Source organism: Dermacentor andersoni, chromosome 11, assembly GCF_023375885.2.
Source record: "Dermacentor andersoni chromosome 11, qqDerAnde1_hic_scaffold, whole genome shotgun sequence".
In the NCBI taxonomy this organism is placed as follows: domain Eukaryota; kingdom Metazoa; phylum Arthropoda; class Arachnida; order Ixodida; family Ixodidae; genus Dermacentor; species Dermacentor andersoni.
This window is the reverse complement of record NC_092824.1, coordinates 118,917,822-118,934,575: the sequence shown is the minus strand read 5'-3', so window position 1 is coordinate 118,934,575 and position 16,754 is coordinate 118,917,822. Positions and strand designations below refer to the sequence as shown.

The 16,754-nt window shown below is 48.2% G+C and overlaps 1 protein-coding gene across 9 annotated transcripts in view; it reads right to left on the bottom strand.

Annotated features, from left to right (window-relative positions):
• dnc (phosphodiesterase dunce) overlaps positions 1 to 16,754 on the bottom strand; it is a 683,519-nt gene that overhangs the window by 56,961 nt on the left and 609,804 nt on the right. Inside the window, exon 1 of one of the 9 annotated variants that reach the window (XM_050186086.3) lies at positions 888 to 1,056. The exons of the other annotated variants lie outside the window; for them this stretch is intronic. Within the exon in view, the coding sequence (XP_050042043.2) occupies positions 888 to 1,030 (143 nt within the window). The 5' untranslated portion in view covers positions 1,031 to 1,056. Of the gene's footprint in view, positions 1 to 887; positions 1,057 to 16,754 lie in introns of those variants that run through there. 9 annotated transcript variants of the gene reach the window in all.

The following is a 16,754-nucleotide window of genomic DNA, read 5'->3' as shown; positions in this document are numbered from 1 at the left end:
TTTTTCCTTTCTTAAGAAAGTAATCCAATGCCACTTTTTTTCGAAGAGGGCACAGAAAGACGTCTGTCAAGTCTTTGTATGTCCTCGTCGAAAAAATGCAGCGCTGGATTAGTATCTTATGAAAGGAAAAAAAAAGAATGCATGTATTTGATGTCCCTTTTGCTAATTTTCTTTTGGCACATATGTACCTTGCGTCAAATCCCTCGAATAAATAAATAAATAAATAAATAAATAAATAAATAATAATAATAATAATAATAATAATAATAATAATAATAATAATAATAACCTCACACACTGAAAATTAGAAGAAAAGAAAACTGTGCCCTGTGGTGGGATCGCGAACTTCGGTCGCGATGATTAAATCAATGGCGAAATGAAAGCCAAACAGTTGCCGCATGAGCGATTACAGTTGTTGTGTCATCCGCAGCTCCTGCGGGATACCGGCGCTTCTCGCATATAGGTGCACTATTCTGCTCGGAATGACGCTTATATTTCAAGTTTCCGTGTCCTTTTTCAGTTTATGGCAACAAGAGACTCCCGTATGCGCCGTCGTGACCTGCCGCCAAAGCTAAAGTTATCGCAAATGCTCTATCAAAATAAAGACTGGAAATGAGCTCAGGGTCATATGATGCAGGGACTTTTGTCCCCTTCGATTCTGCTCATTTCTGAACACCCCACGCAGCCATCACTTACGAAGGCGCGGCTTCGTGCTACCCAGTGACAAAGAGCAAGAAGATTGAAAAGTGAAAAAAAAGAAAATATCTTTGCATAATACTGCCCCAGATAACACATCTAGGCGTTTCGTTTTTGCGCACAACATCCAGACGCGTGTAAACATCATAAAACGAGCAAATATAGGTGAATCAAAAACGAACAAGCAATACCTCGCAGTTTTCTTGGACCAGTGGCCGGCGTCGAGGAGTGTCAGTGCGGGCATCACCGCGTCACCGCCGTCGCGAAGGCACAGGCAACGCTCAGGGGCCCGCCAAGCGCGCTCCTCAACTTCGATTTGAAAACACAGGCGCATGGCTGTCGCACCCTAACTCCCCGCGCACGTGTAACCACGCCCAGAAGAGAGCAAAAAAAGGTCGTGCACGTCTGACTCCGTTCCCACGCGCCAGTTCCTTTTCCTCACGTTGGGTTTCGATCTTTTGAAGCTTAGCATCTTTTTCCATAGGTGGTGTAGAGCGTGGGCGTTTATAGAGAGAATGAAAGAGAGAAGCCTGTAATGCTGCCATTTATGGAAATTCCGGGAGCTCTTATCAACAGCGCCGAGCTGTTAGGGGTAAAGGTAATATCCTCGTACATCAGCCTGACGTGGCGGCAAGCAACGGCGCCCGACATAAAATTATCCGGAAGAGAGGAGGCGAACGGAAACCGTCCTTATCGGTCCTGAAGAAAAAGAAAATTAAGAAAAAGCGTCCGCGCCGTTCAGCCGTGGGAAAGGAAGCCATCGTGTCTCTCGGCGCTTTCTTCTTTTCTCGTAAAGTTCTATGAGGAGCGTTCCAAGGCTTCGCCGCGGCTATCGATAAGAACACGAGCGGCGCTCAGGTCAGTTTTCAAGAAGGACACGCGCTCGCCGTCCACAGACGTCACGAGTCGGAGGGGGGACACTGATACGGCACCGCGGGTGACGCGGACACGGGTGTTGCGTGTCGTTTCACACGCCTCCCGACGCCAGAGGACAACAACGCACGACGACGACACAGTCGAGTCGCACGCGGGCGAGGTGTATACGCGCTGCGATAAGGTCGGGCCGCGACTGCGGCCTGTGCTCCGAGGACGCCGACTCTCCTTTGCTGGCAGACCGATACTATGCAGGGCGCGACTTACTGGATGAACGAACATTCGGTGAAGAAAGCGGTTGGTTATATCACGATGCTCTGACCGCATAGCCCTTGTTCGCGTTACCCTTCGAAAGGAAGTGTTCTTTTAAAAAGCGACCGACTCTACGATGATGGCCAGTCGAGATTTGTCATCCTTTTAAATCGCATAGTCGCACAATAAATGACGTCAACAATAGCATATTTTGTGCTTAGTTGCGGACTTGCTGACAAAATTTCATTCTTCTTTTGTGGCTCATATATTTAGCGATTATTGGTCAATTTTTCGTCTGCATGCACTCACTTCAGATTAGGCCTTTACTCACTACGTAGCTATGACATCAAGCATTGCTAATCGCGCTCACCCGTATTCACATGATACTGTTCCTTTGCATTTAGACTACCATATCACAGAGCACTTCACGCGAAAACCTCGGCTTTCGTGTCAGTATTGTCCCGTAGTGTTCGTAACGAAACCTCTACGATGATATAAGAACGCGATGAATACGCAACACGGTTGGTTCAGTTTTGCTCTCTTTGCATTATAGAGACGCTCGTTTTTCTGTCACTCGCACGAAAAACAGATTGGTCGCGAGGTGTCCAGGCTTGACGCTTTCATCCATCGCTCTCCCACAGACGACCCTAGCTGTCAATGCTCTATCAGAGCATGTAATTCGGTGGCGGCGTTACAAAGCGAGGGACGCATTACAGGTGGACAGCAGCAGCTTTTATTTCTTTGGCCTATATATGTGGCATTGGCGTGCTCAACAAAGAAAAAAAAATGAAGGTCAATTTGCTTAGAAAAAAAAAATGAGATATTTTGCTCAACTGCGGACTTTTCTCCCATAATGTGATACTGTGGCCATCTTCCCATGCTGTCGTTGATTAGGCTATGTGACAAGGGTTGGGTCAAATAGGCTGCCGAATAACCGGCTATATTAACATTATCGCCAGATCTCCGAATAACCGGTACATCAAGGTTATAGCCAGATCTTCTGTTAATCTATTCTTTTTTTTTCTGCCACTGGGGCCATCATTCTGTTTTTTGACCAGCAAGCCATGAAAATATATTGTATGCAACCCCATTCCTTGTGCCGAATAGAACACAATATGCCGTATTATGCAATGTCACAGACTTTTTACACATACATTTGGATTAAGAAACTCAGTTACATAGGCCAACTGATGAAATTCAGGAAGAAATTCTACCTATGAGCCGGCTAAGAAAGCACCATAACTGGCTTTCCTGCTGATATTGCTCGCCTTTTTTTTTATGCGAGGAAATAGTCCTGGTTTCTTACGTCAACAATACAATATTTACTACGCGTTTCCGTTCTTCGTATACAACAGATTGCAACGTGCCTTATCATGCAGTATCACGTACGCGCGGTTTAGGAAACCTGGAGGTATAGGATGGAGTTAGCTAACGCGTAACAAGCGGTCGCTGGGAGAGGCATTCGTCTCGTAGCAGTGGGCACGAATAGACCGACGATGACACGTCTCGCATCCATCAAACGTTAGTGTCTTCCTCGCGAAAGGTCATATTCGTTACGCAAGATTAATCGCACGCAAAGCTACCGAGATCGGCCTTCGAGCTGCTGGGAGACGTGTTTACGTCTCCAGCGGACACCCGATGCGCGCAGCCGACACTGTGCGCCAGTGTATCGCGATATAGTCGCGGCCCTCAATAATTCTGTCAACATAATTCAGCTCGGCTGGCGCACGTGCACGCACGCACGCACGATGTAGCAAGCCGGGAAAGGAGTTTGGTTCTCGCAACCTCATTGCCCGTAGCCTTCATGGCATTCTCTCTCGGACAAAGCTTCCTACAAAGATTACTAGTAGTTGCTGTGGCGCTGCAATCGTTCAGCTACCATGGATATTATGATTAGTATAGCTGAATTTCTCTAATCTTCGTGTTCATGGCTTCAAGCGTTTTCGGGACGTTATTCTTTTCAAATTTCCTAACACTCATATTTTTTACAGGCAGGATAAGACAGTGGGCCCACGTGCAATCAGTTCGAATTGTTGCACTTGTAGCGCAATATTTCACCGAATGCGATCCCTTTGCAAGGTTACAAATGCATGTGGAACCAGATAGACGAAGTTGGGGCAAATCCGCGTACTACTCACAATTAATTCACGTTCTGGATGAACCGCCATAATTGCAGCTCCTGTAGACGCAAGCGCCAGTTCTCTATAGTGAGTTTTGTAGGAAAATTATGCCTGCATGGACACCCCGTCTATGCTATAGATGCATTAGCTGCCAGCCCAGCTGCCACAGTTAATGACATGCGCATCGCCGGAAACTTCACCGTTGCCACGAAGCTAACGTGTTTGTCTTCCGCAAACGTCCATCATTTGGCCCGAACAGGTGCGTAGGCTGACGCAGTCTGTGCGCCCGCAAGCGCCATCGCTACCGATAACATTAACCTTTGCGTGGCAGATACACTCACGCGCGCGCACGAAAGACGGCGGAAATAACAAAACGCGCCGCCTATTTTCCGCCCTTTAACAACGCGCGCGCCTTGACCTTGGCCGACCGTGTTTGCTCTTTCCACAGAGTCTTTCCGTTTGCAGAGTCCAGTGCAGACGCATTACAACCGTTTCTGTCTTTATTATTATGTTTTAACGATACTTCAACGGCCCAAATGGACAGTTCCAAAACATACTGAATGGACGCGAAAGTAACGACCCGCCGTCACCGACGTTTGACGAGGCGCGGCCGTGAAATGCCTCCGCGAGCACTATCATTCGCAACCTCCTCCTCATCTTCCCCCTCCCTAATTTTTCGCCTCAATGTCGTTTCAATGTCACGCACCCCCTACGCTATTCTCCGCAAGCAAAACAAGACACACCCCCTGCCTTTCATCGCAGCTACATACGGGTCTGCACGTGGAGAGCCACTATGCACCCGTTTCCCTCTCTGTCGAGACTTGTGCGCACGCGCGATCGTCTTGCTTCCGTTACCTCCTCTCCTTTCTCGTCATATAAAGCGACGAGCGAAAGGAAGAAGCAGACCTGGAAAAGGGTTGCCCACAACAGAGGTCTGTCCGCGCGGGCCGCGGGCGGCATAGCGCGACCATCCCGCTGGCTAGAAAGTTAGCCGGGTCCCCCCCTTACGTTCTTTCTCGCCGGGACCTTCCCCCTCTTCCGCTATCTGGGTCGAGGCTGCTGGTGACGTCACCGCCGACGTCACCAGACGCGGGGAGAAAGCAAACACACCGAAAGACAAGTCGCGAGAGCAATGCGGAAGAAGCAACCTCGACGCCGAAACAGCAGCCCGGGTTGGTGTGCAAGCGCGGGGTTTCGAAGTGAGCCGTTGGCGGAGGGTGTTCGTTGGCGCAAAGCTGCTCTGTACCAGAAAGGAAAAGCAGATCGATAGATCTCTTCACTTATTTCCCCTCCTTTCCTTTTCCTCCTCGTTTTCACGGGGAGGTCGCGGCGCTGCCCCTAAATCCCATCTTTGGCGCGCCCATCTCGTCTGCAACCAACACAAAGGACAGGGCGAAAGTGGACGCTTGTTGTCTTCATAAGTGCGGGGAGAAAACTTGTTTGTTTCGTCGTCGCTCTCGGGAACGAGATTTACCGTCCCCGCGAGAGTGATCCATGATCTCCAGACTGGTCGTCCGCTGCTTTTATTGCTGGCACGTCTATTATAAGGCCCGCCGGACTTGGATTTCGCGGGCGGGGGGGAGGTGGCAGTACGTACAGAAGGAGGACCTTTAAGACAGCCGATGCCCGAGCGATGACGTCATTAGAGAGCTGCCCGACGAGTACCGATTAGGCAAGGGCGTAAAAAAGATCCCCGCACGGCATCCCTGCGGTGATGATTAGACCGAAGGGCGTAATTCTAAAGGGAGAACTCGGTACAAGAAGGAGGGGAGCTGGAGATTCGAAGAACCGGTCGCTACGCGCACAAATGAAGCAGGTACTGGTTTCACACACACAAAAAAAGATTCACAGGTAGGGAACAATTCTTTTCTGGTCCGATGAACTCGTGTGGGCAGGTCAAGTCTAGATACGCGGCGTTGGGGTAGAAAAGAATATAAGAAGTATGACGATGGCAATAGGGTGGAAGGCAACAATGCAATTTATGTGCCCTAATGGCTAATGGTGCCATTAAGGTCTTTGCAGACTTCACAAAGCTTTTCGTTCGTCATTGGCCGGCCAATTATATATAGTGGTAAGGAACAATGGCAATAATGACAAGTTCTTACGCCAGTGATATTCATGAGAAATTCACCGCAAACTCGGGCTTGAAGTTGCAGACCTGCCAGTCAAGTTCTTAAGAACTGGCGTAAGAACTGCCCCGTGAGTAAGCATGCTCTGGTATTTTCCGGCTCCCAGTTCACTGACCACTGTACAAGTATTTCGTAAATATTAAATGGGGCGCTTGATAGTTTGTTAACTACATCCAGAAAGTTAGCCCTGAGTACAAGACCTTAAGCAGTAGTTGACGTGCAGAATTATCATTGGTAGAAATGGAAACGAAAGGTAGATCATTACGCCACCCCAATGAACGCAACTGATATGTCACCAGAATACGACATCGATGAAAGGCGCGTGCGAAGGCACTGGTGGATTTGTCACGAGTGCGCCTCACGGAACAAACGCCTCGCCAGTGCTGCCTCCTACGTCTGAACTAGTGCCCGCTACTATGTACCTGTTTCCTTGACTTAATAAATCGCCGGCAGCCAACCATGGCTGTAGAGACACAACAATAAAATAGCACGGTATTATTTACGATCATACGCGCCATCACGGAAATAAAAAGCGAGCGAAAAAGTTGGTTACGACCGATTGCTCAACCTATTTAGACATCATTGCTAATTTTGTATTTAGCTAACGTTGTTCTTTGTGCGTATAATTTTGGCCGCTCAAGTGGTACTTATAATCTTTCTATATTTCATGGCTGTGAACAGCGACACTGCTTACCGCAAACCAACTTTTCAGACGGTCTAAGGCACACGTCCAGCTCTCGAAGGCTGTGGACGCACACGGAAACACGACCACTTTCCCGATAACGCGACGAACGAGATTGCCGGAGTTGACGAAGAAAATGGGCAACGTTGGCACGCGCGTTTCCATGTCACAGCGCGACCGCTCATCGATTTTTCGGCACAGCTGGCGCGTGATTCGATCACGCGCAGCACTCGGTCGCAGGTGCGGCACCGGTCGCAGACCGATCGCTCGCGGAACCGTTGCAGTGTTGCGCGTGGATTTCGGCGAGAAAGAAATGATGCGAACACGCTTAGCCGGCTTTCGAAGCAACGCTTTTCCTCGCTCGGCTCCGCACGGAGGTTCGGGGGAAAAACTTTCGATGACGGCGTCTCTAAGCTTGAGGCTTATCAGTCTCCGCTTTCTTCTTACTCGTCAACAAAACGGTCAACTTCTAAGACGACATAACGACTGGAATTTTCTGCGTGAGCCAATTATTGCTGGGAATGATGCAACCAGTTCTTGAGTGTCAGGAAAAAGCGTCCCGTTAAAATTGAAATATAAATTGGCTGCTGTTTCGAAACCATTCTAGCTGTAACAGTTTGTACCCGAGTGTTTTTGGAAGAAAAACGACTGACGGGACAAGCTCGGAGTTATCAAGAAAAGCCCAGTCTTAAAGAAAGTTCAAGCTTTTGAAGCGAGAGATGAACTAGTTGCTGCTCGAACGCATTCTGCCTGTAGAAACCGAAGCACCACAAAACTCACAGGAACAGTGTGAACGGTGCAGAAACATTAAGCCGTCCGTACTTACGAAGGTCACCGTCAAAAGACAGACAGAGAGAGAGAGAGAGAGAGAGAGAGAGAGAGAGAGTAATATAGGAAGGCAGGGATGTTAACCAGTCAATAGTCTGTTTGTCTACCCTACGCTGGGGGAAGGGAGAAGGAGAAGCGAGAGAAGGGAGAGAGAAGGTGTAGATACGTGTACGGACAGCACTTGAGTTAAAGACGCTCGCGCAAACCAGAAGTTCCGAGAAAGCATAAAAGTGCCTTCACTGCCTTCTGAGCCGATGATCGGTCGGGACAGTGCTCTAGTAACGTCTGTTCACTCAGAGGACGATCATCTAATTTCCTCAATGTGTTGAACAAAGATTGTCTTTGTGCTTGAAATTGAGGACAATAGCACAATAAGTGTTCAATGTTCTCCTCGCATTCGCAAACCGTCAAGAAAGTCACTGCAATTGTCTGGTGCACATGTACCGTTAAAGCTAATCTTTTCGTTAGGTTGAGTTTTACCGCACATAAATATGCACATTTAGTGAAAATAATACTGCCTTTGCTTGCTGCTAGTATCGCTTTTCTCTATGCGCAAATTACAGAAATAGTTGTAACTGTTGTTTCAAGCACTGTCTTACTGGTTACGTTTTATTACGCTTATTGCATATCTTCTTCTGTACACCAGTTTCGCTGTACTCATTGCCGTAAAATATTGTGTCATCTTGTCTTTAGGAGCAGAGTGTACGGGGGCTTTAATACCTTGCTACAATGGTTCGCTATCCGCAAAGCTAAACTTTCATGCATAGGAGATGAAGAGGGTGGCACTGACAGCGAGTCAAGCCTTTTTATCGGTTTTTTCTCTGGACCCCGAAAAATGCTTGTTGATGGCCTCCTTTCCTCTACGTTACTTTTTCCTTGATATTGCCGCTGTTACGTGCGTGCTCAGAGCCATAGCGTCCGCAGCTGCCAAGGGCACATATATGAGATACAGGAAAATAAATGAAATAAGCAGCCTACCATTCGTCAGAGATCAATCATATTTCGATCGATAATTCTGAGGCGGCAGCATATACCTTCCCTACCCTCTTTCTCGAGGAAGATACTTCAGTAAGCGCAGCTTTCTGTCTCACATCTTTGTTTGTTTGTTCGTTGTTGTTTTTTCTGTCTCCTGAACGACGCTGTGTGGTCACTCAAGCACGTGCTCAGGCAATGAGCCGCTGTTGCATCAAATGCGCGGTCTCGGTCATCCCCACTGTGTGCCTTTTAAGTACCCGCGATGTTTTCAATGCCCCGATGAAACGTAAAAATAATAACCTCCGCTTTCAGTCACTGCCGGCCGCTTCATTGCGAAAGAGGGACAGATTGAATCAAACAGCGCCTTGAAGGGGTTGGAGAAAGCAGGAAGGACTGATGTGGGTCAACAAAAGTTCAGTTGAATTTTTCTGCTTCCATAGTAACATATAGACAATGAACAAAGGAAACCCGTTTTAAAGGCAAAAAAGGAAAAAAAAAGGAGGAAAAAATCAGGGCGGTAAAAGGTGGAATATCACACAGCCTCAACATAAGTGCGCAGTGTCTTTATAGATGAAAGACAAAGTAAAATGAAGCAAGATCTCTTTCAAAGGGCCCACACAAATGTAATAAAAACGGAGTCGCGGTGGAAACATGATTGCTGCTTCTTTGATAAAAGTCCTTTGCGCTCTCGATAACTGAACAAAAGGCACCCGCCAGCACATTCCAATAAAAGAAAAAAAAAAGGTGCTAGCGGTTAGGACCGAAAGGACACGACATTTCCAGCGTGGCCGTGCAATCACACTAATTCCTGCAAGCATTTCGAAGAATATAAAAGAAAGAAAGAACGAAAGAAGGAAGGAACGGAAAAGAGGGACAGTCTGTGCCGAAGTTTTGGAGCCGTTCGAAAAGCGGCAGTGAGAACTGCTGCGAGAACGTGGTTTCTTTTTTTTTTTTTTTTACAATGCTGCGAACCCATACGCCGTGTACGTGTCTCAAGTAATGTACAGTGCCATGAAGGCTACAAGACGTCCAAGAGTCCCGGTGAAAGTACTAGAGTCAGTTGCAACTTGCTTCGGCACTTACAGACCCCACATTGTTCGTTTTGTAGCAAACACAGATGTCAGCTCCCAGACCTCCTATATTACATGCCACTATGTTCCTAGCTCGAAGAGTCATCTCCTTTCTCTTGTTCTCCAGAGCAGACGCCACTATAACATATCGGTGCAGCAGTGGTGAGCACTTTCCAATCGCCGGGCCCGAGTCTATAGGTTGAACAAGAACTACAGGTTGCTGAACAGTACGTTTTGGGGCAACAACAGACGCACGCAAGAAGATGACACACACACAAAGCGGACGTGCTTTTAATATTACAAGACGTAGAGTTTGCACTGTTGTCCGCTTCAGTGCCGGACAGTGTACGAGGCTGCTAATGCCGCGGAGAAAGCACTGCTGTTCAGCGCAGTGCTTGATCTCCCCAATAGGTAATGTTAGCACAGGCTTGCACAAAATGGTGGACGTATTTAGCGACGCAACAACTCTCAGCTGCTCCTGTTTCAAAGCAGCAGGCGGCGCTATTGAATGCTCACTGCACAGCAAGCCGCAGCAGTGCCTGTACTGTACACAATTCAATACTCTGTCGTCAGCTGCCGCAGTGTTGCACGTTTTTTATCGACATAGCCGCAGCTTGGAGCTCGTAGTGCGGCTGTCTTGGAAGGCAGACGGCTTAATCGAGAACTCTTTATAAGACGTGGAGCAATACGACCCAGTGTATTGCTTCGAACGAAGTGCAGTCAGCATCGGATTTCACCACGCTAAACAGTTGCACGTTATGGCGAGGCAGCTTAACGTTGCATTCGCCGTGACGTCTTCTCCCGTTCTCGCAAGCAGACGACTCGATCGCGGGCGCAGTACAGCATGCCGACTAGGAATTCACGCTGCTCTCATGATTGGCTCGCAGGTTTCACAACAATGCACGCCAGGGAATAGAGAGAGATACAATGGGGACTGTATAAAAGGAGCCGCCGAGACGCGGTGGCTTGTGGCGCGGCGTAGGAACTTTGACACGTGGTGCTACCCGAGGACGAGACAAGCGCTTCGTGTGGTCTGGGTTCCCTTCCGGCAGCGCCTATATGTGTGACTCTGCCGGCACGCCACACTCGCGGTTGCCGCCAAATAATGACTCCGCGACCGCAGCTACGGCTGGACGAGAGCACTTGCACAGCCATTCAAATGCTGTCGTACCCGTGGACGGTTTTTCACATGCTCTGGCAGCATGCTCTAGCAACAGTGAGCCTGCAACGCCCCGCGAAGCTTCCCGTGCCTATCGATTTATTATTTAAAAAGAAAAGGAATCTTCAAGTTGGCTCAACGTACGAGAAACTTCTTCCTAGGTTTTTAATTAAAGGAAACTCGTGTCATACCACAAGCAAAGATATTTATAAGATATTTATAAATTTAGTTGCAACATGCGGCGAAATTGATTTGTAAGTTTGTGCTTAGCTGCAGAGCAAAAACTGCTGAAAGACAGCGGGCTTCTGTTTTGACGCACTACGGCGGCTCGCCATTGACCATTTCTCGCCCGCTCAATTTATCTGAGGAAAACCTGGAGCTTGCCAGGGTCTCTCTTTGTAAACAGCGAAATAGCATAGGCGGCAAGTTGAAGCAGTTTGTTCTGTGCAGAATCGGGGAATAATGATCTCATGTTTTTGTACAGCTACGGAATAGCAGTACAAGATATTTACTTTAAGGTTAGCCTGTACGACTTTATCACAGCCGCCATAAAGCGTAAATACGTAGTGCAAACATTACTTTCTCAATAACGACAGAATTCTTAAAAATCGCATGCGGTATATAGAATAATTGCCCTCCTTGAACTAAACTTCTCGAAGAGGCAGACATTATTTAACGAATGTCAAACGTCTGGTAACAGACAGTGAATCAAATTAATTGGTCACATTTACGAAATCGCCGAATGGGAATTACCACGTTTCGCTCCCGCCGTAACTGGTTCAGCAACTCGTGGCGTGCCGGTACTGAGCACGGGCTTGCGGGTTCGACTACCACAGAGAACAGCCGCATTGCGACAAGCTCGACTTAAAGTACATCCGAGACTGAAAGCCCCCCCACTAGGCCAAAATCAACTCAACACCCTCCACTGCCGAGTTCCTTGCTCAGTGGCTATGGTGTTAGGCTGCTGAGCACGAGGTCGCGGGATCGAATCCCGGCCACGGCGGCCACATTTCGATGGAGGCGAAACGCGAAAACACCCGTGTACTTAGGTTTGGGTGCACGTTAAAGAACCCCAGGTGGTCGAAATTTCCGGAGTCCTCCACTGCGGCGTGCCTCATAAAGTGGTTTTGGCAAGTAAAACCCCATAATTTAATTTCTTTTTTCCGAGTTCCTTGCAGTCAACGTCGACCTACATGCCGTATTCTAAATGCGATAAACTGCTCTTATTTTGCCGCCGCGGTTTGCCTGCGCAGAGAATATGTATATGTATACGGCACAGCGAATGAATATATGGCACAATGAATGGGGCGTTGCCAGGTGGTTGCCTTTAGAGCGCAGCCAGGCGCCCGTTCCTGGATTGAGCGTCGGCGCTCCTCGGCGTAACCGCGCGAACGCGCTCGTGCCGCTGCTCGCGCCTTCGTCGTCCTCCACAGCTGGCTCCGATGCCGCTCAGCATGTCAGCGCTTTCCCGTACTGCCCCTCCCTCTGCGAAGGCGCCGACGGCACTGGCCCACTGCCAGTCGGTGCGGCGATTTCGGTATCAAATTATTTGCATCAGTATGTGGCGAAATGAAAACACGTATCGAGCTGCGCTCAAATTTCGCATTAGGTACGTAGTATCGCGATCGCCGGATACATTTTTTCTTCTAATTACTTTTCTTCCTATACCTCTACTCTGTATAGCAGCAAACGGGATGTTCGTCTAGCTGACCTTCCTGCCTTTGTCATCCTTGGTTTCTCTTCTCTCACACCTCACTCTGACTGGTACCGACAAAACAATTGCAGGCACAGTGGTCACTGGTTATTCAAAAAGACGTGATCGATAATCGGCGAGCAGAAGCGTCAGCCCGAGGCCAACGTCTCAATGAGAAAACCTGCCGATAGTTTTTTATTTGCCAACAGTTTCAGAAGTGAAACTTCATTCATGAGGGCCATATTGCATGGCTTCTCAGGTTCTTGGATGCAGAGGTAGTAATGTACATATTATATAGAGAGGGTGTCCCAACTATCATTCACCAAGATTTTAAAAAATGCGCAAACGCCACGTAGCTGGACAGAACCAAGGTAATGTTTGCCGTCGCTTGGAGATACTCAGATTCTTTTTTTGTATTCCGCCTAATTATATAATGAGACTTAATTAATTATTCAACTTCTCAAATATTCTCAAACTTATATCACGTTCGGAAAATCACTCTTATGTAGCACGTATTGAGCAATAGAAAGTCGTACCGGGAGATTTTCACATTGCTCTAGAATATACTCATTGATACTTTTTATCTAATTATAATATCTTAGAAGTACAATAAGTAATTAACACTAATGGTGTAATTAGACGGAATGCAAAAAATAAATCTGAGTGTCTCCAAGCGACGGCAACCAGGATTACCTTGGTTCTATCCAGCTACATGGCATTGCATATTTTAAAATCTTGGTGCACGATAGCTGGGACGCCCTGCGCACGTACACGTATATAAACATAGACATGGGCACTCGAAGACTACCAATACCGAGCATGGCGTTTGCGTCACGCCCGGTTCCACATACGGGTAACTACGGCTCGGCGTGTAGCTGCGCGTTGTCGTCAATTGCACACGCGGCTGCTAGCACGTGGGAGCCAAGCCAACGCTGGCGAGATAGGACAAGGGCAGCGCACTGGCGAAGCCGGGCCCGCCCGCATGCACTGTACGCACGTGTGTAACCTTGACATCCACTTCGAGCAACGAGTCGTCGATCGCGACGAACGCGTACGGCCACAGAGTCGTGCGACGTAAGCATGATGATAACCAGACCGCTGGGTAAAATACTCAAAAATCACGATCCCCGATAAAAAAAAAAGAAGAATATCGCCGTCACGGTAATAGAACGACATCCTGCGTTTCCTCCAACGCGGTTATATACGTATCGATTTTCCACGCTCCCGAAAGAAAAAAAAGAAGAAACGGAGCTCAATAACTTGCAACGCGATCAGAAAACCACTGAGAAGTCGTCGCTGCGGTCACGGCTAGTAAAACCGAGGCGTGTAGATTCGAAGCAGGGCGTTTCTAACATTTCGTGTTTTTTTTTTTTCGTCGTTCTAATGTACGCAGCGGTTCGCCCGAAGGAAATATTGTTTGCAGGCAGCGGCTACGAATTCGTCGACGACGCGGGAGCTCACTCGCGTAGCTGCTTAAAAAAATTAAAAAAGAAAGTAACGTCGGAGCGGAAATGCAAGCGGCGTACGCATAAGGCCGCGGCAGCCAATTAGAGCCATGGGCTGATTCGTAAATATTAGCACGCAGGAAGAGTGCCTACGTTTTACAGGTTCTTCCTTTCTTCGCGTTGAGATTTACTATCTTTTATTATAGGCTATACGGAAAGTGCGTGGCCTATTATTACGGGAGTGCGAACGGGCCGAGCGGCGAATATGCGAAACGCCGTACGAATCGAATTATCCCCCCGCTCCTTCCATTTCGATTTCGCTGAAAGCTAATTACCGTCGCGCTCGAAAAAGCTCACCTTTTCTTTCCGTACGGAACACGCTTCCCACCGACATCAGTTAACTGCGCGAGCTAATGTGGGCGAAAGGCGTAGTAAGTGCCACTAAGCCGAACTTTTCAAGAAACCCGTAGTTCCGGCAATTCAGCAGAGCGTGTGTTGTGTATGTCTTTCTTCTCTATTTCTTTTTTTTTTTTTGACGCGCCTCTAACAATTAACTTCTGAGGAGACGCAGGTGACAGGTGTCTTGCCACAATGTCGACTTGTCTTTACGTCCACTCAGCGAAAGTCTAAGAAGGAACATTTGGTACCTTTTTCTAACGTTGATTCCTGCAGATGTGCGATTTCAAACCTCATTTTCTCCTGCACTATAGTTACATAGTTTTCGCGATGAAGAACCTGTCCCGCAGTCCTTTTCCAATTCGAGGCTCAAGGACCGGGAGAACGAAAACGAAGGAGCAGGAAGAGATAGAAAGAGTAGAAATAAACCAGACCGCTACCCTACACAGGGGGGAAGGGGTTAAGGTATGCAAAATGTGGGAAAACACTGAAAGTGCTGCTTTGTCCGGAGACGCACATTGAACATACAATCGCTCTCTGCATGCGGTCAGTCAACTTCAGAAACTGGACCAGTGCATTTATCACTTTATGGGCATATCGCTTACGTATGTGGCCCTGTTCCAAGTGCGTTTGCCGCCAAGAATGACCGAAGAAGAGCGTAACGGACGCAATAGAGTTGGTTGAAATTCACTTGAGCTAACTATACCACCGAACCAGATCGGGTGTAGTGTAGGCTTAACAAAACCACAGAGAACTACGCAAAAGGGTTTGTGTCAGTTACACCATCCTTCGTCTTCGTCCGCTTATGTGCTGTAGTCTGCAAGACATACTAGAACATGTACGGGCATTGAACGGAAATCCCTCCTTCCTTTCATATTCATCTTCCACGTCCATATTCATTACACGTTTCCTTTCGTATTGAAACGACTTGCCTTTTCTTATATTCATACAATGTGAATCGACAGAGTCTGATTTGTCTGTATATGCGAGCTTTTAAAATTTTAACCGCATTATCGGTGAAAGTCGCGGTTCCTTCGAAGATCTGTCGAGATGGAGCGAATAGCGATCATACGCCGTTGAGCGGCGGGAAAAAAGTTCCCCGTTGTGACAGAAAACAAAACGTACAAATTTCTTCAGCATTGCGTCAACGCATCAGCTGCCCCCCTAGGCCCTAACACGTCCAAGAATCCTCGTGCGCTACATAATACAACATTACAAGCCCCCACCCACCCTCAGAACGGGTCGCCTCTTGTGCTATGTGATAGCCGCTATAACACCCATTGTGAAAGTGAGCAAGAGAGAGTCTAGAAGAGTGGGAGAGCGCAGTGAGAGAGTTGTTTGTGCATGGTGGTCGGGTACATGGTAGCTTCGGTTTGGCGGACTATAGCTTGCTTCGCGCTGTTGCTACTGGGTTCAAATAGGAACATTTTTTTATCTCGCAACCAACTTCTCACGATTCACGCTACTCATCGCCTCGGGAATACGAAATGACGGTAGCGACAAACAAAAATGCCGTCCGTTAGCTTGAACAATAATCGGCGCGCGGAAGCAGAAGCCACATGTGCGGCTAAGTAGAAGCCGCGTGCACCCTCGCACACAGCGTGCTCTTCAAGAGGAGAAGGGAGCAAGAAATTGAAACCAGGCGCCCTCTCCCTAAATCAGTGCAGCGCTCTAGCAACGCTCGCCTTCGCGACGAACAGACGCAATGACGCGTCTTACTGCATCCTGCCGCGGCTTGCGCATGCGCGTTCTCGAAAGCGTCTTCTGCTGACAGTAAATTTGACGACACTGCAAAGCACGCAGCGCGATTCCAAACGGTCCTTCGTAGAGCTATAAAAAAAGAAAGACAAACTGCCGTTCGCACAGTTCCACAAAGAAAGCCGCTTCTTTGCCTGATGAATGTGCGGCGTGAGTGCTTCGGAAAAGCGGCTCTTCAGCGCCTCAGCTTTCCATCGCAATGGCAACTCTGCGAGACGAGGCATGCCGGTAGCGTCCACAACACTGCATGAATTGAGCGCGGTGTAGTATATATGCAAACTAACGGCGAGCCTTCATTTACATAAAGATCGCGGTCCGCGCTATTCATTTCCATACATCCGGCCCGAACTATTTGTCGAGCGTGTGTCGCACGGGGTGCACACGGCTGTCGTCAGTATTCAATTCTACGTGAGAGAACGTGCCTCATTCCCCTTCCCCGCTTATTATTGTACTGTACAGCTGTGTTTGGAAACTGTCATACAAGAAACAGAATACGGCCGAACGCGCCAACGGCATCGCGAACACAAATGAGGGAGATATATACGTACAGCATCTCATGCAACCGTGAACACGCTTTATACCCTGTTATGTTTCGCCTACAACGCGCGGTAATGCCGGCGCGGATGCAACGGACGCCGGGGCTTTGTTCAAAGCGGCGGACATTTTGGCCCGTTCAAC